Raw genomic sequence first — 21,505 nt, 5'->3', positions numbered from 1 at the left:
TGTGTTTGACGGGTAACACCTCAAACACTGCATTTGTTAGCTGACAACGTGGGAAAATCTAAAATAAATGATTCACACTTGGGTAAAATCTGCATTTATCTGTTCAAACGATTGTATGCCAGGATAATGGAAACGTCCAGTCGCCATACAGATCAGCAAGGAGAAGAGTTTCTGGTGCCAGCTGTGCGTTTGCATCGCTAAACAAAAGCAAAGTGTCCTCATCTCCAGTGAAACAAGTCTGGTACCAACATGGACTGAAAGGCCGCTCACAGAGGAAGAAGCCATGACCTCATATCACATGACCATGAACCGAGTTTCCATCCAATTCTCATTCAAATTTTGAGCAAACTTTTAAAATGTTGCAAAAAAAAATAAAAAAAATAAAAATCAGACATGGTTCCATCTGCTGGTTCATAGCGAATAAACCAGGCGACACAAAGCGTGTCGTCCTACTTTGACGTTACGCTGTATTAAACAGGGAGTACAGGTTGCCAACTAGCATAAGCCACATAGTCACAGTAATGGAGAGGTTCTAATGAATGTGTTGCTATCTTTTGTTTTTCATGGATGACTCTAAGAAATGCTCGAGTCTCTTCATTGGTCCAAACGTACCTGTTGTTGCTTCTGGCCCTGACTTGGAGCGTTACGGGAAGATTCAGGAAGACGCAAACAGCGGATCATGTCAGGTAAACGTTCGCTACGTCAGAGCTAATTTCTGATGTGTTCCCATCTTAAAAACCACCTAAAGCGAGCGTAAAAACTTTCTTTTTTTTAAATTTGGAGAGTTAATTCTATTTTTTTTCCGTTTCCATCAACCCCTTCTAATGCGATATTTTGAAATGTGCATTAAAAAAGGTTGATTGAAACGCATCTGTAGCTCGTTCTGACGCGTGTTAGCCCAACACAATCCCAGCTGTGAAGAACTGGGCTTTGCAGCACCATGCGGACTGGTGCAAACTACAAAACCGATGGCAGTGAGAAGAAAAAAACATTATGTGGAAATATCAGGCCACCTGTCAAGACATCAGACAGCAAGTTAGAGCTCGGTCACAAATAAGTCTTCAAAATGGACAGTGGTCCAAAAAGTCAGTAGTTTTTAGCAGTTCTGGTCTCAGTCCCACAGAAACTTGGTGTGAATAGCTGAAAACGCGTGTTTGAACAAGGCGGGCGACAGACCCAGTTAAACCAGTTCTGACTGGAGGATGGGACCAACAAACCTGAAAACTACTACTACTTGTTGAAGGAAACCCAAAATGTTTGACTCCATTCATACAATGTAAAGGTCATCCATCACCAATGAAATGTGTGTAATCTTCTGTTCTTACAGGGAAAAAAGTAGACAGCCCACATTTTTAGCATTTATCAACTATTTAGGGTCATCTTGTCTGACCCAAAACATGTTTAGTCTGGTTTATTGTCAGCAGAACAGCCTGTACCGATGTGGGAGAGGATCCTTGTTGTTATTAATGACAAAACTGGTAGTTTTTATCTTTCTTTATGTTTCTGCTCCACATGTCAAGGTTTAGGAAGGAAAAGCTCCAGCTTTAGCATCGTGAAAGACTTCCTGTTGTTGTTTTTTTTACCACAAAGAGTCCTCATTAAAAACTAAAGGCCAGCTCAGGATGTTGCGTTCTGACACAGAATATGTTAACGCTGCACAAACATGTTAGAAAGTGAGCAGAAGCTAATAGACCTACATGTAAAACTCCAAATAAAAGAAGTCTTTGGAGCAGCTCTAGCATCTTAAATGGCTCCCTTTTAAAAGCATCTCTCCATTCCGTCAGCGCTCTCCTGTTCATCTTCCCTGCTCACTACGTCTTTCTTCGGATGAGTGGCCCCGGGTTCTTGAACTCCTCCGCTTTCAGTACCTCTGCTCCGCTCTCATTACTCCACCCTACTGGCCAGAAGCCTGGGCTCATCCCTCGCTCCTTTATATCCTCCCTCCTGTGACACTTCCAGGTGCTCCTGGTTACACAACTGGTCTTTTGAAAGCATTTAGTTGGACTTTGGCTGCATTGTCAGTCATTTTCAGCACTTTTCTCGAACCATTTTTTTTTTATTTTATTGAATGAGCCACTCAGCTCTTACATCGATAAAAATGGCTTCTACACTGCAAAAAGGAAACTAAAAATAAGCAAAATTCTCATAAAATGAGTGAATCCGTCCCTTGGTCCGAGCCGGTAAATAAGATTATCTGCCAATGGAATGAGTGTTTGACCCCTAAAATAAGAGAATTAGACATACTGCACTTGAAATAAGACGATGGAGATGAGTTGTTCCTATTTTAAGGGCAAAAATCTTATTCCATTGGTAGTTCATTTAAATTTGCTGCTCAAACCAAGGACAAATTCACTCATTTCAAGAACATTTAGCTTATTTTATTTCCCTTTATGCAGTGCAAACCCAATGGTTGATCTGTTAACACCCAACCAAGCATGCAGAATACGGTTAAACATGTTAAAATACTGAAAATGAGACATCGTGTCCATTAATGTGATTCCTGTGAGAGCACAGACTGAAGGATGATGCCTTGGGTTCCGTGTCGGCTCTTTGTTGGGTCTTTTATCCTGACGTTTTAAGACAGAAGGATTTAAAGGTAGCCACACACTCTTCCAGACCTTTAGAAAAGATCTTTAAAGATTATTTTAAAAAATGAGCTGCTTGAACTGAAAACACGTTTCTGCAAGCTTCATGGAGATAATCAGCAGCTGTGGCGTCACGTCGCCCTCCTTTACCCCTCCAGATTTCATTTAAACAGATTCAAAGCATGTGAGACTTAACAAGAGGCCTGATCCTGATTCTGATCCTGAGGCCCGGCCGCCTGCAGTCCGGTCGGTGTTAACGAACGCAGACGGGGCGAGCGAGGCAGCGCCGCGCCTCAGCAGCTGGAAGGTTGAGTCACCGTCCCTCTGCTGCGTGTCTGCATCCAACCAGGTGAATGAACACAGTCAGGGATGAGTTTAAGGCAGCCAATCAGGCGCCACGCGCCGAGGACACGTTACTACAGCCCACCTGTTATCATGGCGGGCTTTGAAAACGTATCACCAGGAGAAAGGACGCAGGCTGGCATGAGGAGGATGCACAGAATGGGAAAACTAATACGTCTGAGGTGTTTGCATTGTGATTATGAGGTTTATGCCAGACCGTATAGCTTTATTTACACATAATATCCCTGATTGTTGAGCTCGGCAGGTGCAAACCTCATGCCTCTGTGCGTGAGTTTAACAATAGATGTAGTTTGGAACATGTCATGCAAACAGTTGGCTGGTTTGAAACCGGATATCGTCATTGACGTAATCCTGTCATTTAGAGGCAAACGTGTGGAATTATGAGGAGAACTTTACCGAAAGTACCGTAACTATACCCTGAAACGTGTTTTTTTCAACATGCATAATGAAGAGTAAAAAGCTCAACCATCAATTTTTAGGTTGCATCGATGTTTAAAGTGTGGAAAATGTTGGAGTTGGTTGTGTTGGATCTGATTTTAACGTTTAAAACTGAATCAGAGTTGCTTAAACGTTTTATATGTGAAGGACTAATGGGTTGCTGTGGGGCACGGAGGACACTTTGTTGGCTAAAACAAGGTAGAGAGGTGAAAACATTCAGAAAATCATACTGAAGCAGTTAATATGATTGTATAAATAAATTAAAATTTATTAAATATTAAGGGAAAATAACACTGCAAAATTATAATATTTTAAAATATCAATTAAAATTAATTAATAGTATTTAGCAATGTATTAGTTGAAATACATAGTAAATATAGATAAATAGAATTTAAAAATTCAATTTTCAATAATTGCTATTATTTTTATTCAAATTAAACATAAAAATAAACTTTCAGTAAAAAAATTAAATGCATTAAAATAATAGATAATAGGTAACTTTCACTAAATCCAGAGATTTTATCCTGATGTTGTACTTAAAAAAAAAAAAAAAAAAAAAAGCAGCCCTGTATTTTTTATTTGTGAATAACCGGATGTGTCACAGCTGCTAGTCTCTGCCACAGCACCATTTTCTGGGAGCAGTTCGGTGCAGGAGGAAGCTGATCCCCTGACCAGGTAACGATCGCCTCCCTTTACGCACAAAGCCACATTTTTACACGCAGATTATCTCCACGCATCAGCAGACAGAGAATCTCACGAACAGGATCCTTTTCTCCAATCATCACCATTTTCCCCCATGAAATAAATCAGCACACCGAGCGTGAAAGGAAAAAAAAAACCTCCTCCTCCTCGTCTCCATCCTGTTTTATAGGCAAGGTGGCGTCTCTCCCATCCACACCCTGCACCCACGGCGCATGCGTGCCGCGGCAAACAAAGAACCAGGCAATTAACGGACGGGGGAAGGCTAATAAAGTTTGACTCTGCGCAGAAATAAGCGGCACGTCGATGCAGCAACAACCGCAGCGCACAGAAACAATGAAACGCATGTATGTAAGATGGAGGGGGGGATAAGACCCAGGTGCACCAACATCCCCCACCCCCACTCCATCAGCATACCCCCCCCCCCCCCCCCCCCCGCCGCTTCTCCATCTTCCTCATTTCTCTTCCCAGAGCAATAAAAAAAGGAATGTGGCATCAATAATGCATCGGAATCGTGACATAACGCGGTTAGGGACGCACAGTGAGAGAAACGTAGTCCGACACCGAGGAAGGGCTTTTTTTTTTTTCTGGGTGAAAATCAAGGCAGCAGCCACCCACTCCTCTCATTTCTGCAGCCTGAGGAAATATGATCACTGGAAGAATAAAGAACTTTGATTCTATGGGCAGAAATTAAAAACTGAGCCGTGAATGGAGCGCGTAAAGGCGCGTTTCCATCACCAAAACGTGTGGAAAAAACGGCGAACCGAGTCAAGGCGCGCTACTCCAGACCGACACACCCCTTTTTCTGAGCGCGTGCACATTTTGGAAATTTTAAACTTAAATTTGGGAATTTTCAACAACATTCCCCACCTTTCCCTTCGCCTTTATGTCACAAAACCTCTGGCATCTTTTGTCTAATTGCTTCCCTTCAGCGGCGCACCGCGCGTCCGCCTCATCAAAGGGATGAAAAAAAAAAAGACAAAAGGTGTAAAAACAATAAATACCAGAAAGAGGCCAGTAAGAGATTTCTGGGCAGGGCAGAAAATCAGCAACAGGGGAACAAGATGCGGGGTTCTTACCGTGTGCACTGAAGTTCTGACGCTCCCTCTGCGCTCCTCGCAGTCTGTTTGCGGCTCTCCCTGCGCGCTCGGCGGCTTGTGCCAGCTTCTCCGTTCGGCTGCAGCTCGGCGGTCCTCCGCCTGCGCGCACACGCATCCCGATCGTACGTGCACGCGCGGGCAATGTGCAGAAGCACAATCTAAAGATTTGGCTCAGGAGGAAGCGGAATCTGTTTGAGCCGTGGCACTCATGGCTTTGTGGTTCGTGCGTTTTGGTTTTATATCAGTCAGACGGACCTCCGTGTGAATTTATATCCACTCCTTTATTTCTGAATAATATTTTACTTGTTGAGACTAAAAAGCCAAATCTTCCTCCTTTGTCTGCAGAAGAACCAGATTTTCCAGCTGTTTTCTGCAGCAGGGAGTTTTGGTTTTTTTTTTGTTGTTGTGGTTGCAGGTGCAAATATTTACTCAGATCGTGAAGCGCTCACTGGTTAGGAATGCACGTTTTTTTTCCGCGCATGTTTCACCGAACACGCTCCGTCCAGACGCCGCTCGGCTGTTTTTGTTGAATTCGTGCGCCACCTGCAGTCGGTCGCGTCAGCGTCGTCTGGGAACCTGTTGGTTCGGGCGGACGCACTTGTTGACGCTGACAGGGTTCGTCAGAACCTCAGCAGAGACTAAACTGTAGAAGAACCCAGCTGAAATCACCGCTTCAGACTTTGACTAGGCCTTGGAAAGAAAGGTGGACCTTCTGGTGAGCATTTTCGCTGCTCCCCATGTGAGCCAGAGCTTATGTCGACAAACCCTCATGTCTGTAGGGACCCCAGATACGGTAAGGCAGGCAGGCAGCGAGGCTGAGAGGAATAAATGGGTTTTATTAACTAAAGGACCAAGAAACCGGTGCAAGGGAAGCCGGAGGACAGGGAAACCAGCATGCATGGGTGCAGAGAAAGGACCACACAGAATCTGGTGAGGGGATTGATCAGCATTTAGGGAAGGTGGAAGAATGAGGTGAGCAGCAGGATCAGTCAGGAGGATACAGAGCAGCGAGAGAACGCGGACATGGGAACTGAGTAAAGTGGCTCATGAGCACAGAAATAGACCCAGAGGAAATAAAACAGGACACCAGTGGATCTAGATTTCTATTTAACCTTTATGTTACCAGGCGGGTCGGTTGAGAACCAATTCTCATTTTCAACGGCACACTAAAAAAAGTTCACATCAGACAACATAAGACCAATCACTACATTTCATACTCGTAACATGGACTAAACAATAATCAGTCACATTTATCCGAAACAACAGTTTTTTTCGTGGTGATGAAAGTTTTGATGTTTTCTGTAAAGTGTTCCAGTTTTGGGGATTGAAATGAAGTTTCATGATGTCCGGACGTGTGGGTCGGCCACGGCGATGATGTTACTGGAGCGGAGGTTAGGATTGAAATGGGGGGGGACGGCTGGTTAACGGGTGCGCACAGATGACGATGATGAGCATCGGAGGGAGAACCGGTGGAGAGACGGATCTCTGAGTGACATGAAGTCCAGTTTATGGAGAGTTTGGCTTTAAATGAGGATGGGGAAGATCTTGACCAGGTTGTGTTGTGCAGAACATGTGTGACTAAAAGTTAAAGACAGAAGAAGACGAACCTAAACCAGAAGGCGACGGGACAGCAGAGTGAATTCATCAACCTCCAGATGAGTCGACGATGAGCTCCGGCCGGCCTCTCCTGACTCCTCACTGCTCCATGCTCTCAGTCATCGTGGCTCTCGCTGTGGTTCACCGGGCCCCCAAAGCCTTGGAGACGGCCGTGCAACGGTTGCCAGACCGATAGATGCTCTAATCTGTCCCTGAGCGTCTTTAGATGGAGGCCTGATGAATCCCTTTTAGACGTCTTCTCGCCCAGGGGTGCTCAAACTTTTTGTGGCCAGGGACCCCTTAGCAGCGGTAAAACATTTTCCAAGGACTCCTTTAGATTCCTCATGCTGATAATACTTTTAAACAGCCTTATATGCTATTAACTGCATCAGGAATTATGTATGTTTTTAAAACTATATATAAATACACCTAATATTATAGATTTGGTGGAGGTTAGATCCTCATTCTCGATGTAACTGTTGTCATGGTTCCTGATTTTAGCTGATTTTACATTATTTGATGAAGTGGATGGAGTTAAATATTTGTCCGTTGTGTTACTCACCTCAACCTGAGACATCCTCAGCAGAGCCTCCTCAGGCCTAACAACATAGTTTCACAGACCGCCAACCCGTGGTTGGTGGACCCCCCGGGGGTCCGGGGACCCCGGTTTCAGGGCCGCTGACCTGGAGCACTTCATGTTGTCGGGCGGGTTCTTTCTGATTCTACAGATCAGGCAGTGACCAGATCTGAGTTTAGCTGGTGAAATAGAAGCTGAAAAGGTGGTTATTCACACTTAATTCATGATGTGGTGGGGATGTGATTACTTTTTCACACAGTGCCTGTTTGGTGGGGACAGTTTTGTCCCTGAAATAAAAATGTTCTTTGCAACCTGATTCAGTCTGATTATTTATTTGGCCTAAAATACTTACTTCTTTATTGCGTTTTGACTTTCTAATATGATCAGTTTCCATCCATCCATTCATTTTCTGACCCGCTTAATTCCTCATGGGGATTGCTGGTGCCTATCTATGGTCAGTTTAACAAATTATATTCTGTTTATGGAAATGCGATGATTAAAATTAGATTAGATGCTTTCGAGCATACATTCATATACAGCAGGGGTGTCCAAACTTTTCTAGACATGAGCCAAAATTGTCAAGTCAAAGGAACTCGAGGCCCAAAAAATTAACACAATTTTTCTTTTAAACCAAAAAACCTGTTACTTTTTTTAACCCGCTCTACAAAACATGATAATTTTAAATAAATTAATTAGTCAGATTTTTTGTAGGAGATGAATGTGTAAATCATGGTAGATCTAAAATGTATTTAAAAAAACGGTTTTGCTTATTTATTTGTTAAAAGATGCTCATCCAGTTTTCAAATCATTTAGAATCATTTAATTAGACTCTTTAACAATAAAAAGCTGAACTGTTTTTTCTTTAGCAATATAAGAACAAAGAACAATTGGGTCAATTGTTCTTTGAAAACACTGTAAAGCAGATTTTAATGCACCAAAGTTTGCATTTAAGTAATTAAATATCATTGGATAGACGTTGCCTGGTATACATGATCAGGAAAATGGTTTGTTTAGGTCCTTTTGTCCACAGATGGAAACTGTAAACTATCTGGTTTATTACCACTGAGCTATATAATACACTGGAGTGCTAATCACCGTCTGTTTGAACGAGTCGCTTTGAAGCCACCAGCCGCCATATTGGTACTCCCTATTTCCCCTCAGTAACTAGGGAATATGTGCGCTACAGCATCGAATAACGAGGATTTTCTCATGTTCAGGGGGGGCTTAAGACTTTTAAAATGTCAAATGCCATATAGTTTTATGTTATGTTCTAAAAATATCACGTACTGAGAAAGTCATGTGCTGAAATATTTTGTATTTTATTCATTTAAATATATATGTTTAACATTTATAAATATATAAATGCCAATATACAAAAACATATATTTACATATGTGTATACATATATATACATATATACATATACACATACTTATATATACATATATATATATTTAATTTGAATAACATGTAAAATATTTCAGCACCTAATTTCCTAGTAGAAGATAGTGTTAGTACATCCACTGACTGTAGAATTACCTGTGAAACGTTTTCACACAGCCAGAAAACTGCTTGTTGTTGTAACCAAATCCTATGGGATTCTGTGAGAGTAGGGAGTAGCAAGATGGCGGCCAGTGACTTCAGTTTTTCGGCAAAATCAGCACTCCAGTGTATTATATAGCTCAGTGTTTATTACTCGCTAGTTGCTTTATTTACTGTTCTGTATTAGCTACAGACGGACACTAGGTGGCGGTGTTTGCTAAGAGAACTAGAGATTTAATTATTACAGCTTTACTTGACGCGGATCTTTATGTTATTAATCAGTGGCTCAGATTAATCCGTGGCTTTTCTCTTTCAGCAATGTCTGCTTGTTTTCTTCTTCTTTTTTCTAAAGCGGAAGGAGAAAAGGTCTCCAGCATCCTCTGAAAAGCAGGACCTGGCTTCAGGTCAGCCATTTCTAATCCAGGCCCAGTGAGGAGCAGATCTCTGAATGATGCTGGAGTCCGGTTGGTTCTGGAGGACGCAGGGCCTGCCCTCGCTGACCCACTGACCCACTGATGCCACAGCTCCATTTAGCTGCAAATGTGCTGACAGCAGCAGGAAAAGCTGGAGGCTGCAGGCTGGGACAGGGATGCTAGTCTGAGTCTGATCTGGACCGCTGGCCTCCACTTTCCACATCTGAGTCTGGCTCTGACTGGGATCAGTATTTCACAGTTTATTATCCTACATCTGTGTTTTGGGCCAGAGGGAAATGAAGATGACTCGGGTGAAGATTTGTTTCCTCATAACTTTTTGGACCTGGGAGTGACCTCACCATACAGTTTAAGCTGGTGCAGTTCATTATAGTACTTAAACAATGGCTTTTAATAGATAAATTAAATATATATACATTACCCATAGAGAGATTTAAATTTTTATATCCAGCTGTGATCGTCTGAATCATAGTAAGAATAAAAATTAAATAAAATAAAATAAATATTTTTTTGGTTTCCACATACCTTAAGAAGATAAAAACAGAGGAAATTGGACAATTATTACAATTAAATTGAAATCAGTGACATAATATTTGCATAAGGTTTGCAAACTGAAACCAATAAAATAAAACAAATGGAAAAGAATAATAAATATTATTATTATTGTCCGTCCGTCCGTCCGTCCGTCTTCTTCCGCTTATCCGGGGTCGGGTCGCGGGGGTAGCAGCTTCAGTAGGGGGGCCCAGACGTCCCTCTCCCCAGCCACTTGGGCCAGCTCCTCAGGAGGAATCCCAAGGCGTTTCCAGCAGAGAGACATAGTCCCTCCAGCGTGTCCTGGGTCTTCCCCTGGGTCTCCTCCTGGTGGGACGTGCCCGGAACACCTCACCAGGGAGGCGTCCAGGAGGCATCCTGACCAGATGCCCGAGCCACCTTAACTGGCTCCTCTGGACGTGGAGGAGCAGCGGCTCTACTCTGAGTCCTCCCCGGATGACTGAGCTCCTCACCCTATCTCTAAGGGAGAGCCCAGACACACTACGGACAAAACTCATTTCAGCCGCTTGTATCCGGGATCTCGTTCTTTCGGTCACGACCCAAAGCTCGTGACCATAGATGAGGGTAGGAACGTAGATCGACCGGTAAATCGAGAGCTTCGCCTTTTGGCTCAGCTCTCTCTTCACCACAACAGATCGGTACAGCGCCCGCTTCACAGCAGACGCTGCATCAATCCGCCTGTCGATCTCCCGCTCCATCTTCCCCTCATTCGTGAACAAGACCCCAAGATACTTGAACTCCTCCACTAGGGGGCAGCACATCCTCCCCAACCCGGAGAAGGCACTCTACTCTTTTCCAAGAACAGTAATCCAGCAGCTTCTCACTCCCTGGGCCTGCTCTTCAGCCTCACTTCTCCACCTGTGATGAGCCAGACGAGGATCTTCCTGTTAGCAGACGGCGAGCTGAGGGCAGGTTGAGGTGAAGCTGGGGTCTGAGGCTGGAGGGAGAAGCGCTTTGGTTCAGGTGATGTGGTGAGAACCAGTCCTGACAGACAAACTGCTGGAGACGCCATCGTTTAGGAGCTAATTATACAGCATGGATCACTGAATGGTTCTCCCAATGCAGAGGAAAAACCGAACTAAGGAGCTCAACAACTTAAATGACTTTTGTCTTTTAATGAGAGAAAAATTAAGCTGATTGCTGCCTAACTTCCGTGCATTTATTCCAGAGCCATAAACGGGACATACTCATTAGATTTTACAGCTATAACTGCAAGGTTAGCCAGGCTGTAATAAGATTTTGTGTTTTTATTGGCACAAAATGACTTTGATCAAAATAACAGGAACGTGAAATAAACCAGGATAAAGCCTGTCGGCTGATCGGTCGAAGCAAAGATATTTTTTAACCATTAATTTCATCATGCAGGAAAATCCAGGCCTGTAACCAGAATAAGAAAATCTTCAGTTTTTTCCCAAATAAAGTTGCTAACTTTGTGAAATTGTGGGAAAACCCACAGGGACGGTGAGTCGGGGGGTAATCTTGTTGGTTTGCCGTTACTTCCTGACCCACATAGAGTCACTAACTCCACGTATCTCCGGCTTTGTGTCGTTCTGCGTTGCGTCGCATCGTTTGCCTGAAAGTCATTTCTGCTTGCAGCGACAAAGTCTCCGAGGCTCCTTTGACTTCAGATGATTTGAATTCCTTCCTTTGTTTTCTTTCCCCTTGTCGTTCACGAGGACGTCCTTCAGGAGTCTTTGGAGAGAACCTGGAGCTGCTTGAAGGACTTTAAACTCTTTCAGGAGGTTTTCAGGTTTCTGAGGGGGATCAAGAGAAACAAACGTTAGTCTGACAACAGCAGAGCAAACGTCGAACTCCAGGGGGGAAACATGTTTTTTACAGATCAATCCTTCAGATAATGAAGAGAAATATGGAACAAGTGAACATTTATCATCCCCGGCTTTATTTCTGGGACTTATCAGACACTTTGCAGACAAAGAGATGCTTACTCACTAGAAGAAGTTGGCAGAATCTCATGAGGATTACAGAGAGCTGCAGCACCCATGGGGGCGTGGTGTAGAACTCCGGACAAACACTACTTTCTCCTTTTTTTTGTTTTCCTCAACAACAACAACAACAAACAAGAATTTTTTTTTTTTTTTAAAGAGTGATCCATGTTACTAGCGGCAAAATGAGCTTGGAGCTTGCAGAAGAGAATGATGGACACAGAAATCAGAGAGAAACGAGGAGGAGAGCTGGAGAATTGGACATTAAAGCCTTTCATTAAGTGACAATAAGGCCTCTCTGCTGGGATCGGTTAGAGCGAGTTTAGCTGTCAGAGCAGACGACAGGGACCCCTGTCCTGCATGTTTTAGGCGTTTCCCTGCCTCCACACATCTGAGCTAAATAGATGGATGATAATCAGGCCTCAGCAGCCATCACTGGCTGCTGAGGAGATCATGTAATCATTTGGTTCAGGTGTGCTGGAGCAAAGACACATCTGCAACATGCAGGGGTGGAGACCCCTGCTTTAGAGCATCTTTATTATCTCTGCCATAGGCTTAGGTTTAGTTTTGTCATACCAACCTTTCTTTGGTCTCCAGTTATTCACCTTTCAGTAAATCTGCATTTATCTAAAATACAAACAAGCAAACAAACAAATCTAAAAATCAAAAAAATCCAGAAAGCAGTTTTCAAAAGCCTCTATTTATAAAGGCCCTATGTGGAACAGTAATTACACCCTAAGCGTAATAACTACTTATTCCACCCTTAGAAACAACATGTATCACAATTTATATCATAGGGAGGCATTTCAACCCACTCCTCTTTGCAGAATTGTTAGAATTCAGACACATTGGAGGGTCGTCTAGTCTGAACGGCCTGTTTTAACACTTTATACAGAATTCAATTTTATTTATATAGCACCAATTCATGAAACATATCATAAACATATCTAAAGTCAGCTTCCATCAGATCCTCCAGGTTGGTGAGAAAGTTTCCTCTCTAAGGAAACCCAGCAGGTTGCATCAAGTCTCTCCAAGCAGCATTCACTCCTCCTGAAAGAGCGTAGAGCCACAGTGGACAGTCGTCTGCATTGTTGACAGCTTTGCAGCAATCCCTCATACTGAGCATGCATGAAGCGACAGTGGAGAGGAAAACTCCCCTTTAACAGGGAGGAGAACCTCCAGCAGAACCAGAACCAGGCTCAGTGTGAACGCTCATCTGCCTCCACCCACTGGGGCTTAGAGAAGACAGAGCAGAGACACAGAAAGCTCAGAAGCTCACATTGACCCAGGAGTACTTTCTATGTTAGAGAAGACAGAGCAGAGACACAGAAAGCACAGAAGCTCACATTGATCCAGGAATCCCTGCCGTTGTGTTGTTGACTTTGCAGCAATATTTTCATTTTCTCAGACCCATACACGGTTGTTCTTATTTTCTAATTCAGCATTCATATTTATCATGCTATTTAGTATAGTCTTATGGTGTTTTTGTTTAAACAAAACAAAATATACAACATTTTATTCTATTTTATTCTGTTATTCTTCACGGTTTTTATTGCATACTGCATTTGCATTCGTAAAACCTCAAACTTAACTTATGTGTCTCATTGTGACAGCCTAACGACATAAGTGGGCTACAAATGGGCCTAAACGTGTTTGTTTGACGCAGTGCAGGCCGGGACCTGCAGATAAGTGGCGGAGCATCACTCAGGAGAGGGATCAGCCTTTCACTAAATCACCACCTACCCAGAACCCTCAATGTCTAAATGCGAGAGGGGGTGAAGGGAGCCGCTCGAGGCGAGGCTCACACAACATAAGCCCCCCCCCCAGACGTCTTCCCCCCACCCCCCCCATATCGTGACCTACATGAATGTGCGTTGTGAAAATGTTTGGAGTGAAAGTGTCTAAAATGCATGATAAAATTGGGGAGAGGGACGTCATCAAAAGGTGGCAACCTCCAGTAACGCCCCCTCCCCAAGGACCTACATGTGTGGCGGCGTGATGGAGCAGGCAGAGGGAGGAGTCCGGGGATGGGGAGCAAAGGACTGGGGAGCCAACCCAGGGAGCCAGCTCCCCTACTGACTCCAATAGACACCCCCCCTCCCCGAAAGCTCCACCCGGAGAACGGGGCCCCTCCAGCGGCACCACCATAGCCCGGGGGCCGGGGAGAGGCCGCAGGGCCCGCCAGCCAACCACCCACCAGGACCAACACCTCTACCTCCCCAGCCAACCCCCCAAGCCTACTGGCTTTAACCCCCCCCCCCCCCCCAAAAAAAAAAAATAATAATAAGAAGAAGAAGAATAATAAGAATAATAATAATATATAAATAAATAAATAAACAAACAAATTAATAAGATGGGGGACCCTGGCCAGCCAGCCCGCACGAGCCATCCTAAACCCCACCCCCCAGGCGAAACCCGCACCGGGAGACGACACGGACCAGGACCGGGACAGAGGGCCGGACACAAGCCCACCAGAACGTCCACCAACCCCCCCCCCCCCCCCCCACCCCACCCATAGATTTAACCCCTCCCCAACACCAACATTCAAACATCTCACCATACATTCGACACTAGACATCCAGGCTGGGTAAGTCACTACTCCCCCTCCCTCCCCTCCCCCCACTAGCAGAGTGCCAACCCAAAGAAGGGGAAGAGCATCTGCCCTGAGATGTTAATGACCATGCCCCCCTACCAGCTCAACAGGCCCCGAGGCCCCCCAGCGCACCAGAGGCCCCGTGCAGGGGCAGACACCCGGGCGCACGCCGGCCCAGATCCCAAGGGGCACACCCCCCGGAACCGGAACCCCCAAGGCCCCGCCGGGGCCCCCGCCCGAGGGCGGCGCGCCCCAGGGACCCCAGGCCCCCGGACCCACCCTGGACCCACCCAGCGACAGAACAGCTACCAGGTCAGTAACCCACGTCCGTCACCGCGTAGCTCCCCAAGAGCGCCGCAAGCGGTGCTGTGGGCCACCCGTAGGCCTCCCAAGCTCCTCCCAGATGGGGGCAACAGACCCCGGAGTCAGACCCACCAAGCGCCCCACTCCAAGTGCCCCCAGAGCCCCAGGAACCCCTCCACCCAGCCACTGCGCCCTGCAGGAAGCAACCCACCGCCCCCTATTCCACTAAGTGATAGTGCTAATCAAAGGAGCCCAAAGAGATCGAACAGATGTGGATGCAGATGCTGTCTCAAGATTAATATGATCCAACAAAAGATCTCTATATTGATTGATACTGAGATTCTCCTTACTTTTCCAATTCATGAGGATAGTTTTCTTTGCGATACATAGTGCAGTGAAAACCATGTAAACTATTTTATTCCCCAGAGGGCTTTCCTCAAAATTACCAAGCAAGCAAACTGATGGGGAAGGTGTAATTTTACAGCTCAAGCACTTTGATAAGTCCTTACATATCTGTGTCAAGAACCTCTGGAATGGTGTGCATAACCATAACGCATGAAAATAATTATCAGGATGATTGCCTATGCAGTGTGGACAGATATTAGATTGTACCAGACCCATCTTGAATAATCTTTGTCCTGTGTAGTGTACTCTGTGAAGGATTTTGTATTGTATTAGTTGTAAGTTGGTGTTTCTAGTCAATTTGAAAGTTCTTAGACATGTCTGAGCCCAGAAGTTTTGTTCAAAGCTGACTGATAGATCCTCTTCCCATTTCATAATAGGAAGAGATATTGAATCATCTATTTTAGTCAGTGTCCTGTATGATTTAGACAGTAGTTTGGGGGGGGGGGGGGGGGGTTAAATCTAGGAACTCTAATATATTACTTGGAATTTGTAAACCACCTTTAATATGCTTACATTTTTTTCTAATTATAGATTTAAGTTGTTCATATTCCAAAAAATTATTTTTACTAATGCCATATTGCATATTTAGTTTGGAAAAATTGATGAACTCGGTTCCATCAAGTAAATGTTCTAGATATTCAATACCTGCTGCCATCAGACTATTGAACTGCTGAACAGCTGAAGTATAAAACGGACTGTGTACCACACTCGACTCGCTCATTTGCACATTTGCACATTTGCACATTGTATCGTATCCTGCAAAATTGCTGCTGCACCTTACCCAGAAACGTACTGCAAAACTGTTTACAATGCAACTGTCTACTTTTAAATCACTGCTGCACCTTACTGCATATTTGTTTACATTTGTTTTACATTGTTTACATTTCAACTGCCTACTGTTCACTGCTGCACTTTATCCGGAAGTCAATTGAAACATATCCTGTAAGCGTCTGCGATTTATCACTGCACTTTATTCTGTACTGTAATTCACTGCAAGGTATCCTGTAGAGTTACTGCAATCTTTCTGAGCTGTGTGAAAACGAAATTTCGTTCTGTATGCACTCTGTGTATACAAAATGACAATAAAGAAAGTCTAAGTCTAAGTCCTTTATTCTTCCAGTATGTAAAGTTTATCATATTATTATTTTGTAGGATGTCAGGGTTATTCCAGATGGGTGTACGACTGCATGGGATAAGTGACAACTTTGTCATTTTAAGAAACTCCCACCATGCTGTCAGAGTAGAGCTGATATTGATATTTTTAAAGCATGTATGCCGTTTTATATTTGAGCTAATAAACGGCAAATCTGAAATCATGATATTATTGCATATTTTCTGTTCCATATCTATCCAGGGCTCGTCTAAAGGATTTTGCTTTATCCATTTAGTGATATATTGTAGTCTATTTGCCAAGTAGTACTTATGGAAGTTAGGCAGATCTAGTCCCCCTCTGTCTTTAGTTTTCTGTAGCGTCTTTAAGCTGATACGGGGCGGTTTATCTTTCCAAAGAAATTTAGAGATTGAAGAGTCTAGAGATTTAAACCAGTCAGATGATGGTTTATTGGGGATCATTGAAAATAAGTAATTAATTCTAGGTAAGACCATCATTTTAATTGAAGTTACCCTACCCATGAGTGAAATTGGAAGCGATTTCCATCTATCCAGGTCATCTTCTATCTTTTTTAAAAGTGGGATGTGATTAGATTTTAATAAATCCGCAAGTTTAGACGACACAGTGATACCCAAATATGTGATGTTTCCTGAGCGCAAATGTAAATCTAGGGGGTTTTGGAAAGAGCAATTAATTGGCAGTACCGTAGATTTAGACCAGTTTATAGAGTAATCAGAAACCTTTGAGAAGGATTCTAGTAATCTAATTACTTGAGAAAGGGAAGAGTTTGAGTGCTGAAGATAGAGTAATACATCATCAGCATAAAGACTAATCTTATGCTCTATATTCATGCATTTTATACCTTTAATAACCTTTGTTTGTCTAATTGTTGCTGCTAGAGGTTCAATAAAAATGGCAAAAAGTGAGGGGGAAAGCGGGCATCCTTGCCTAGTGCCCCTCTGGAGACAAAAGCTGGAAGATGTTTGATTATTTGTCCTGACACAGGCTGTAGGAGAGCTGTATAAAATTTTTAACCAATTTATAAAAAAAATTGCCTGTCTGGCATTGTCTGATGGATTTATCTGTGATGTGTATAAAGTTTTGTAGAAATCACGGAAGGTGTTATTTATCTGCATGTCATCTAAGCCATTACAAGGCCTTTGTTGGGCTGTAATATAAAGCCTGATACTCCACATTACTCCAGACTTTTTGAATTGAGAAAGCTTCCTGGATAGGAAGCAAAACATCTTCAAACTTTTGAAACAAGTCCAGTTGTTTTGTTTTTTACTTTTTTTTTTTGGAATGTGTTGTTTTGCAGTTTCATGTTCACCACCATCACCATACATTGAACTGTAAAGATGTGAAATTTGTACTAATATTCAGCTCTAGAATCCCTTTTTTACTCTGAGCACCTGCTCCTTCAGTGGTCTCTGCACGGCTCTGCTCTTCAGGGAGGGTGAAGGAGCTGGAAGCAGGTTCTAGGTTCACCACGGCCGTCTCCTGATCCAAAAGAACCTCTGAAGCATCGCATGGGTTACAGTCTGGAGATGCTTCAGGGTACAGTGATAACAGCACCATCAGACCACGATAAAAAGCTTTTCTGCAGCGAATCTTTCTGAGAGAAACGGAGGACAGCGTCCTGATGGAGATTAGAACATGGAGATGTTTCTGCAGAGGTCCACATCGTGAGCAGGAGAAACTGGGAGGATCAGGAAGGAGAGGCCAACTTTTGGTTATTTAAATATTAAAACAAAGTGTGTGGATAGATTTCTGCATCCCACAAAAATTACAGTGACAGAGGGGATTGTTTGGTAGCATTTTAGAACTCGTATGGGTCATAAAATTCACTGATTTTCTGGAAAAAAAACAAAAGAGTCAAGGTAACCAACACATTTTATTACTGAGTTCACAGTCTTTGCTGCTAAAAGCAACAAGGAGGAAAAACAGCAAATATTCTGGTGCTGATCAGCTGGTTTAGAAAACAATGTTGAGAAATGAACAAACCCAACAGAACCAGAACATCAATTCTGAAGAAAAACAAGTGCTGACAATCTCTGACTATTGATTTCTGTGCAGTTTAGACATAAAACAACAACCATCAAGAAAATAATCTGCTGGAGATTTAAAAACCAGAATCAAACTCACTGAACCTTCAGTGGATTCTGTCTATTTGGGTTTACAGAACTCAGCAGAACCTCCAACCCAAACTCCAGCATGTAGCGGCTGAGTGAAGGTGGTCTGGACTCTGTGGAGGAGAGTCATGGTTTCAGAGACGCTGTAGAAGGACAGAATACCTGCTCTGTGATCCAGGTACACTCCTACTCTGGAGGAACCAGGACCTGAGATGGAGGTCCAGATGCTGTTGTGACCAAAGTTATAACCTCCTTGGTAACAATCTAATGCCCAAGATTTGTCATTAGCTCCAAATCCACATTCATTCCCTCCTACTCTGCTGATATTCTTGTATGCGACTGCTACATAAACTCTCTCTCTCCTCTCCACCTCCCAGTAACAACGTCCAGTCAGACTCTCTCTACTCAGAACCTGAGACCAACCAGTGAATCTGTCTGGATGACTAGAATCAGACTGAGGTTGTTTCATCTTCGTCACCTTCCTGTTCCCCTCTGATAGTAACAGACGACTGTGTGCTGTGTTTGGATCCAGTGTGATTTCACATGAATATCTCAAGAATCCAGCTCTGCTCTTTGGTTCTGGTTCTGACAGTAAAACATCCACCTCAGTGAGTCTCAGTGAGATGTTTTTCCATGCGTCTCTCAGGATGTCCTGTAGTTGATCTCTGAGCTCTGACACAGCTGCTGTCACATCCTCAAAGTAGCTCAGAGGACGGATCTTGATGCTGGATGAGTGTGTAGACTCACTGAGTGCTGACAGTGAGGGGTAGTTGTGGAGAAACTGGTTGTGATCCTCTGTGTCTGAGAGCTGCTTCAGCTCAGCGTCTTTCCTCTTCAGCTCAGTGATCTCCTGCTCCAGCTTCTCCTGAAGCTCTTTGACTCGACTCCCTTCAGTTTCCTGCTGGGATCTGATCTGCTGCTTCACATCAGAGCTTCTTTTCTGGATGAGACGGATCAGCTGAGTGAAGATCTTCTCACTGTCCTCCACTGTTTTATCAGCAGAGTGCTTGATGGCCTCCAGCTCCTGTTGAAGCAGCTTCACATCTTTCTCTCTGTCCTGGATTCTCTGCTGGATGTTTTCTCGTCTCACCTCCAGCTCTCTCTGCCTCTCAGTCCTTTCTGCTGCAGCTGACACTGTGTCGTGGCCTTTATGTTCATCCATTAAACAGATAAGACAGATACACTTCTGATCAGTACGACAGAACATCTTCATCACCTCATCATGACGAGAGCAGATGTTCTCCTGGAGGTTCTTGGAGGGCTCCACCAGCTTGTGTTTCTTTAATGGAGTCATGTCATAATGAGGCTGAAGGTGTTTCTCACAGAAAGAGGCCAGACAGACTAAACAGGACTTGATGGCTTTCAGTTTTCTTCCAGAGCAGGAATCACAGGCCACATCTTCAGGTCCAGCATAGCAGAGATCAACAGGAGCAGCTTGGAGTCCAGTCTTCTTCAGCTGCTCCACTAAAGCTGCTAACATGGTGTTTTTCTTCAGAACGGGCCTCGGTGTGAAGGTCTCCCTGCACTGAGGGCAGCTGTGGTTTCCTTTCTGATCCTCTCCATCCCAGAAGTTTTTAATACACTTCATACAGTAGCTGTGTCCACAGGGAATAGTCACCGGATCCTTCAGTAGATCCAGACAGATCGAACAGGAGAAGGTTTCTCGGTCCAGCTGGTTCTGCTCCATATCTCCTCTCGGTCACAGTGACTGTGTGAGTTTCATTTCCTGAAAACAGCAACAGCTCTGAGCTCTGATCTACGAATCACGTGTCAGAGCAGAGAGGCTGCAGCCAATCAGCTTTCAGCTCCAGCAGATGTTGCTCCACCAGCTTCAAGGTGTGTCTGAGAGCAGGGAGAACAGGGACGGTTATCAGGTTTTACAGCCTGCAGGATAAGGAGCAGGGCTGTTAGTCTAACCTTTGACCTACTAGTTCACTGTTTAAATATTTAATGTTTCTAAAAAGTTTTTTTTTGGTTTGGACATAAGACTCACTGACAGTGAGGGGTAGTATATATATATATATATATATATATATATATATATATATTAGGGCTGGGCAAGTTAACGCGTTAATTTCGCGTTAATTCATTAGACTATTAACAGCGATATTTATTTTATCGCGCATTAACGCATGTTGCTCACATGCTTTCAGGCAGTGTCAGTCAGCAGGCGCGCTGACTGCAGGGCGCTGTCACGGAAGCACTCTCCCCCTCCCCTCTCGTACATGGCTCAGCGGCGCCAGCCAATCAGCACGCAGGCTCAGCCTGGCCCGCCCACTCAGCTCTCACACAAACTTAGCAAAGAAACAGCTGAGAGAGACCGCAGCAGCGAAAAAACATGAGCAGAGGAAGTAGCACCGTTTGGCTTTATTTTAATGCCGTAAATGAAATCAAGCTGTATGTTTTGTAAAAAGCCGGTTCATTTCAGTGGAAACACAACAAATTTATCTAAGCACGTGAAAAAACATGAAAACGTCGAGCCCCAGAAACGGAGAGAGGAGACGAAACTTCTCTCACTGCCCCGACAGACCCACAGACGTCTCTGACTGAGGCGTTTCAGTCCTCCAGGGAACATCCAGGTAGATCAGTGGTCATCTTCAGCAGCAGTTCATGTTAACTTTCAAAGTAGATATTATCTATCATATGTTACTGGAGCCCACACAGAAAATGTAATTAAGACCTTGAAAGAACCCAGTACATATATTAAAAAGTGTTATTTAAGATAAGATAACATTAGCTAATCCTTTTTTTTATCCCATGACGGGGAAATTTGCACCTGCCTGTTGTGTGCAACAGGCAGGTGCACACAACACAGACAAAATTACATAAGGATTGAAATATATAAGAGGTGGATTAGCGAAAAAACACTGAACATAACATTATTATTATTATTATTATTATTATTATTATTATTATTATTATTATTATTTAATTGTAATAATAAAATAAAAACCACAAAACCCAAAAGGTCAACAGTTTCATGATACATCAAGCTTAGGGACTAGCTAATATACAGCAGGTCAAAAAAGGCCATATTTTGGCTGCAGTGCTTGCTGTTCTCTTATGAAGAAAAGATCAAGTAGTGCACTAAATTCAATAGATGGGTTGAAAATATCCAGTATAAAATAAGTGCTA

At 43.7% G+C, this 21,505-nt stretch overlaps 2 protein-coding genes across 2 annotated transcripts in view; both read right to left on the bottom strand.

The window, feature by feature from the left end:
• basp1 (brain abundant, membrane attached signal protein 1) overlaps positions 1 to 5,289 on the bottom strand; it is a 59,150-nt gene extending 53,861 nt beyond the window's left edge. Inside the window, exon 1 of the mRNA XM_012850325.3 lies at positions 5,165 to 5,289. The gene's annotated coding sequence lies outside the window, so the exon portion shown is untranslated. The remainder of the gene's footprint in view (positions 1 to 5,164) is intronic.
• Positions 5,290 to 18,113: 12,824 nt separating this feature from the next.
• On the bottom strand, positions 18,114 to 20,207 carry LOC118560318 (E3 ubiquitin/ISG15 ligase TRIM25-like). The gene is made up of 2 exons (XM_036131241.1): positions 19,598 to 20,207; positions 18,114 to 19,516 (listed from the first exon to the last, which is right to left on the bottom strand). Exons 1-2 carry the CDS (start codon positions 20,055 to 20,057, stop codon positions 18,405 to 18,407), a joined length of 1,572 nt encoding a protein of 523 aa, XP_035987134.1. The 5' UTR covers positions 20,058 to 20,207; the 3' UTR covers positions 18,114 to 18,404.
• Between the last annotated feature and the right edge of the window lie 1,298 nt (positions 20,208 to 21,505).

The sequence above is a fragment of the Fundulus heteroclitus genome, unplaced genomic scaffold (genome assembly GCF_011125445.2).
Source record: "Fundulus heteroclitus isolate FHET01 unplaced genomic scaffold, MU-UCD_Fhet_4.1 scaffold_42, whole genome shotgun sequence".
NCBI lineage: Eukaryota > Metazoa > Chordata > Actinopteri > Cyprinodontiformes > Fundulidae > Fundulus > Fundulus heteroclitus.
This window is presented reverse-complemented; position numbering and strand designations above follow the sequence as displayed.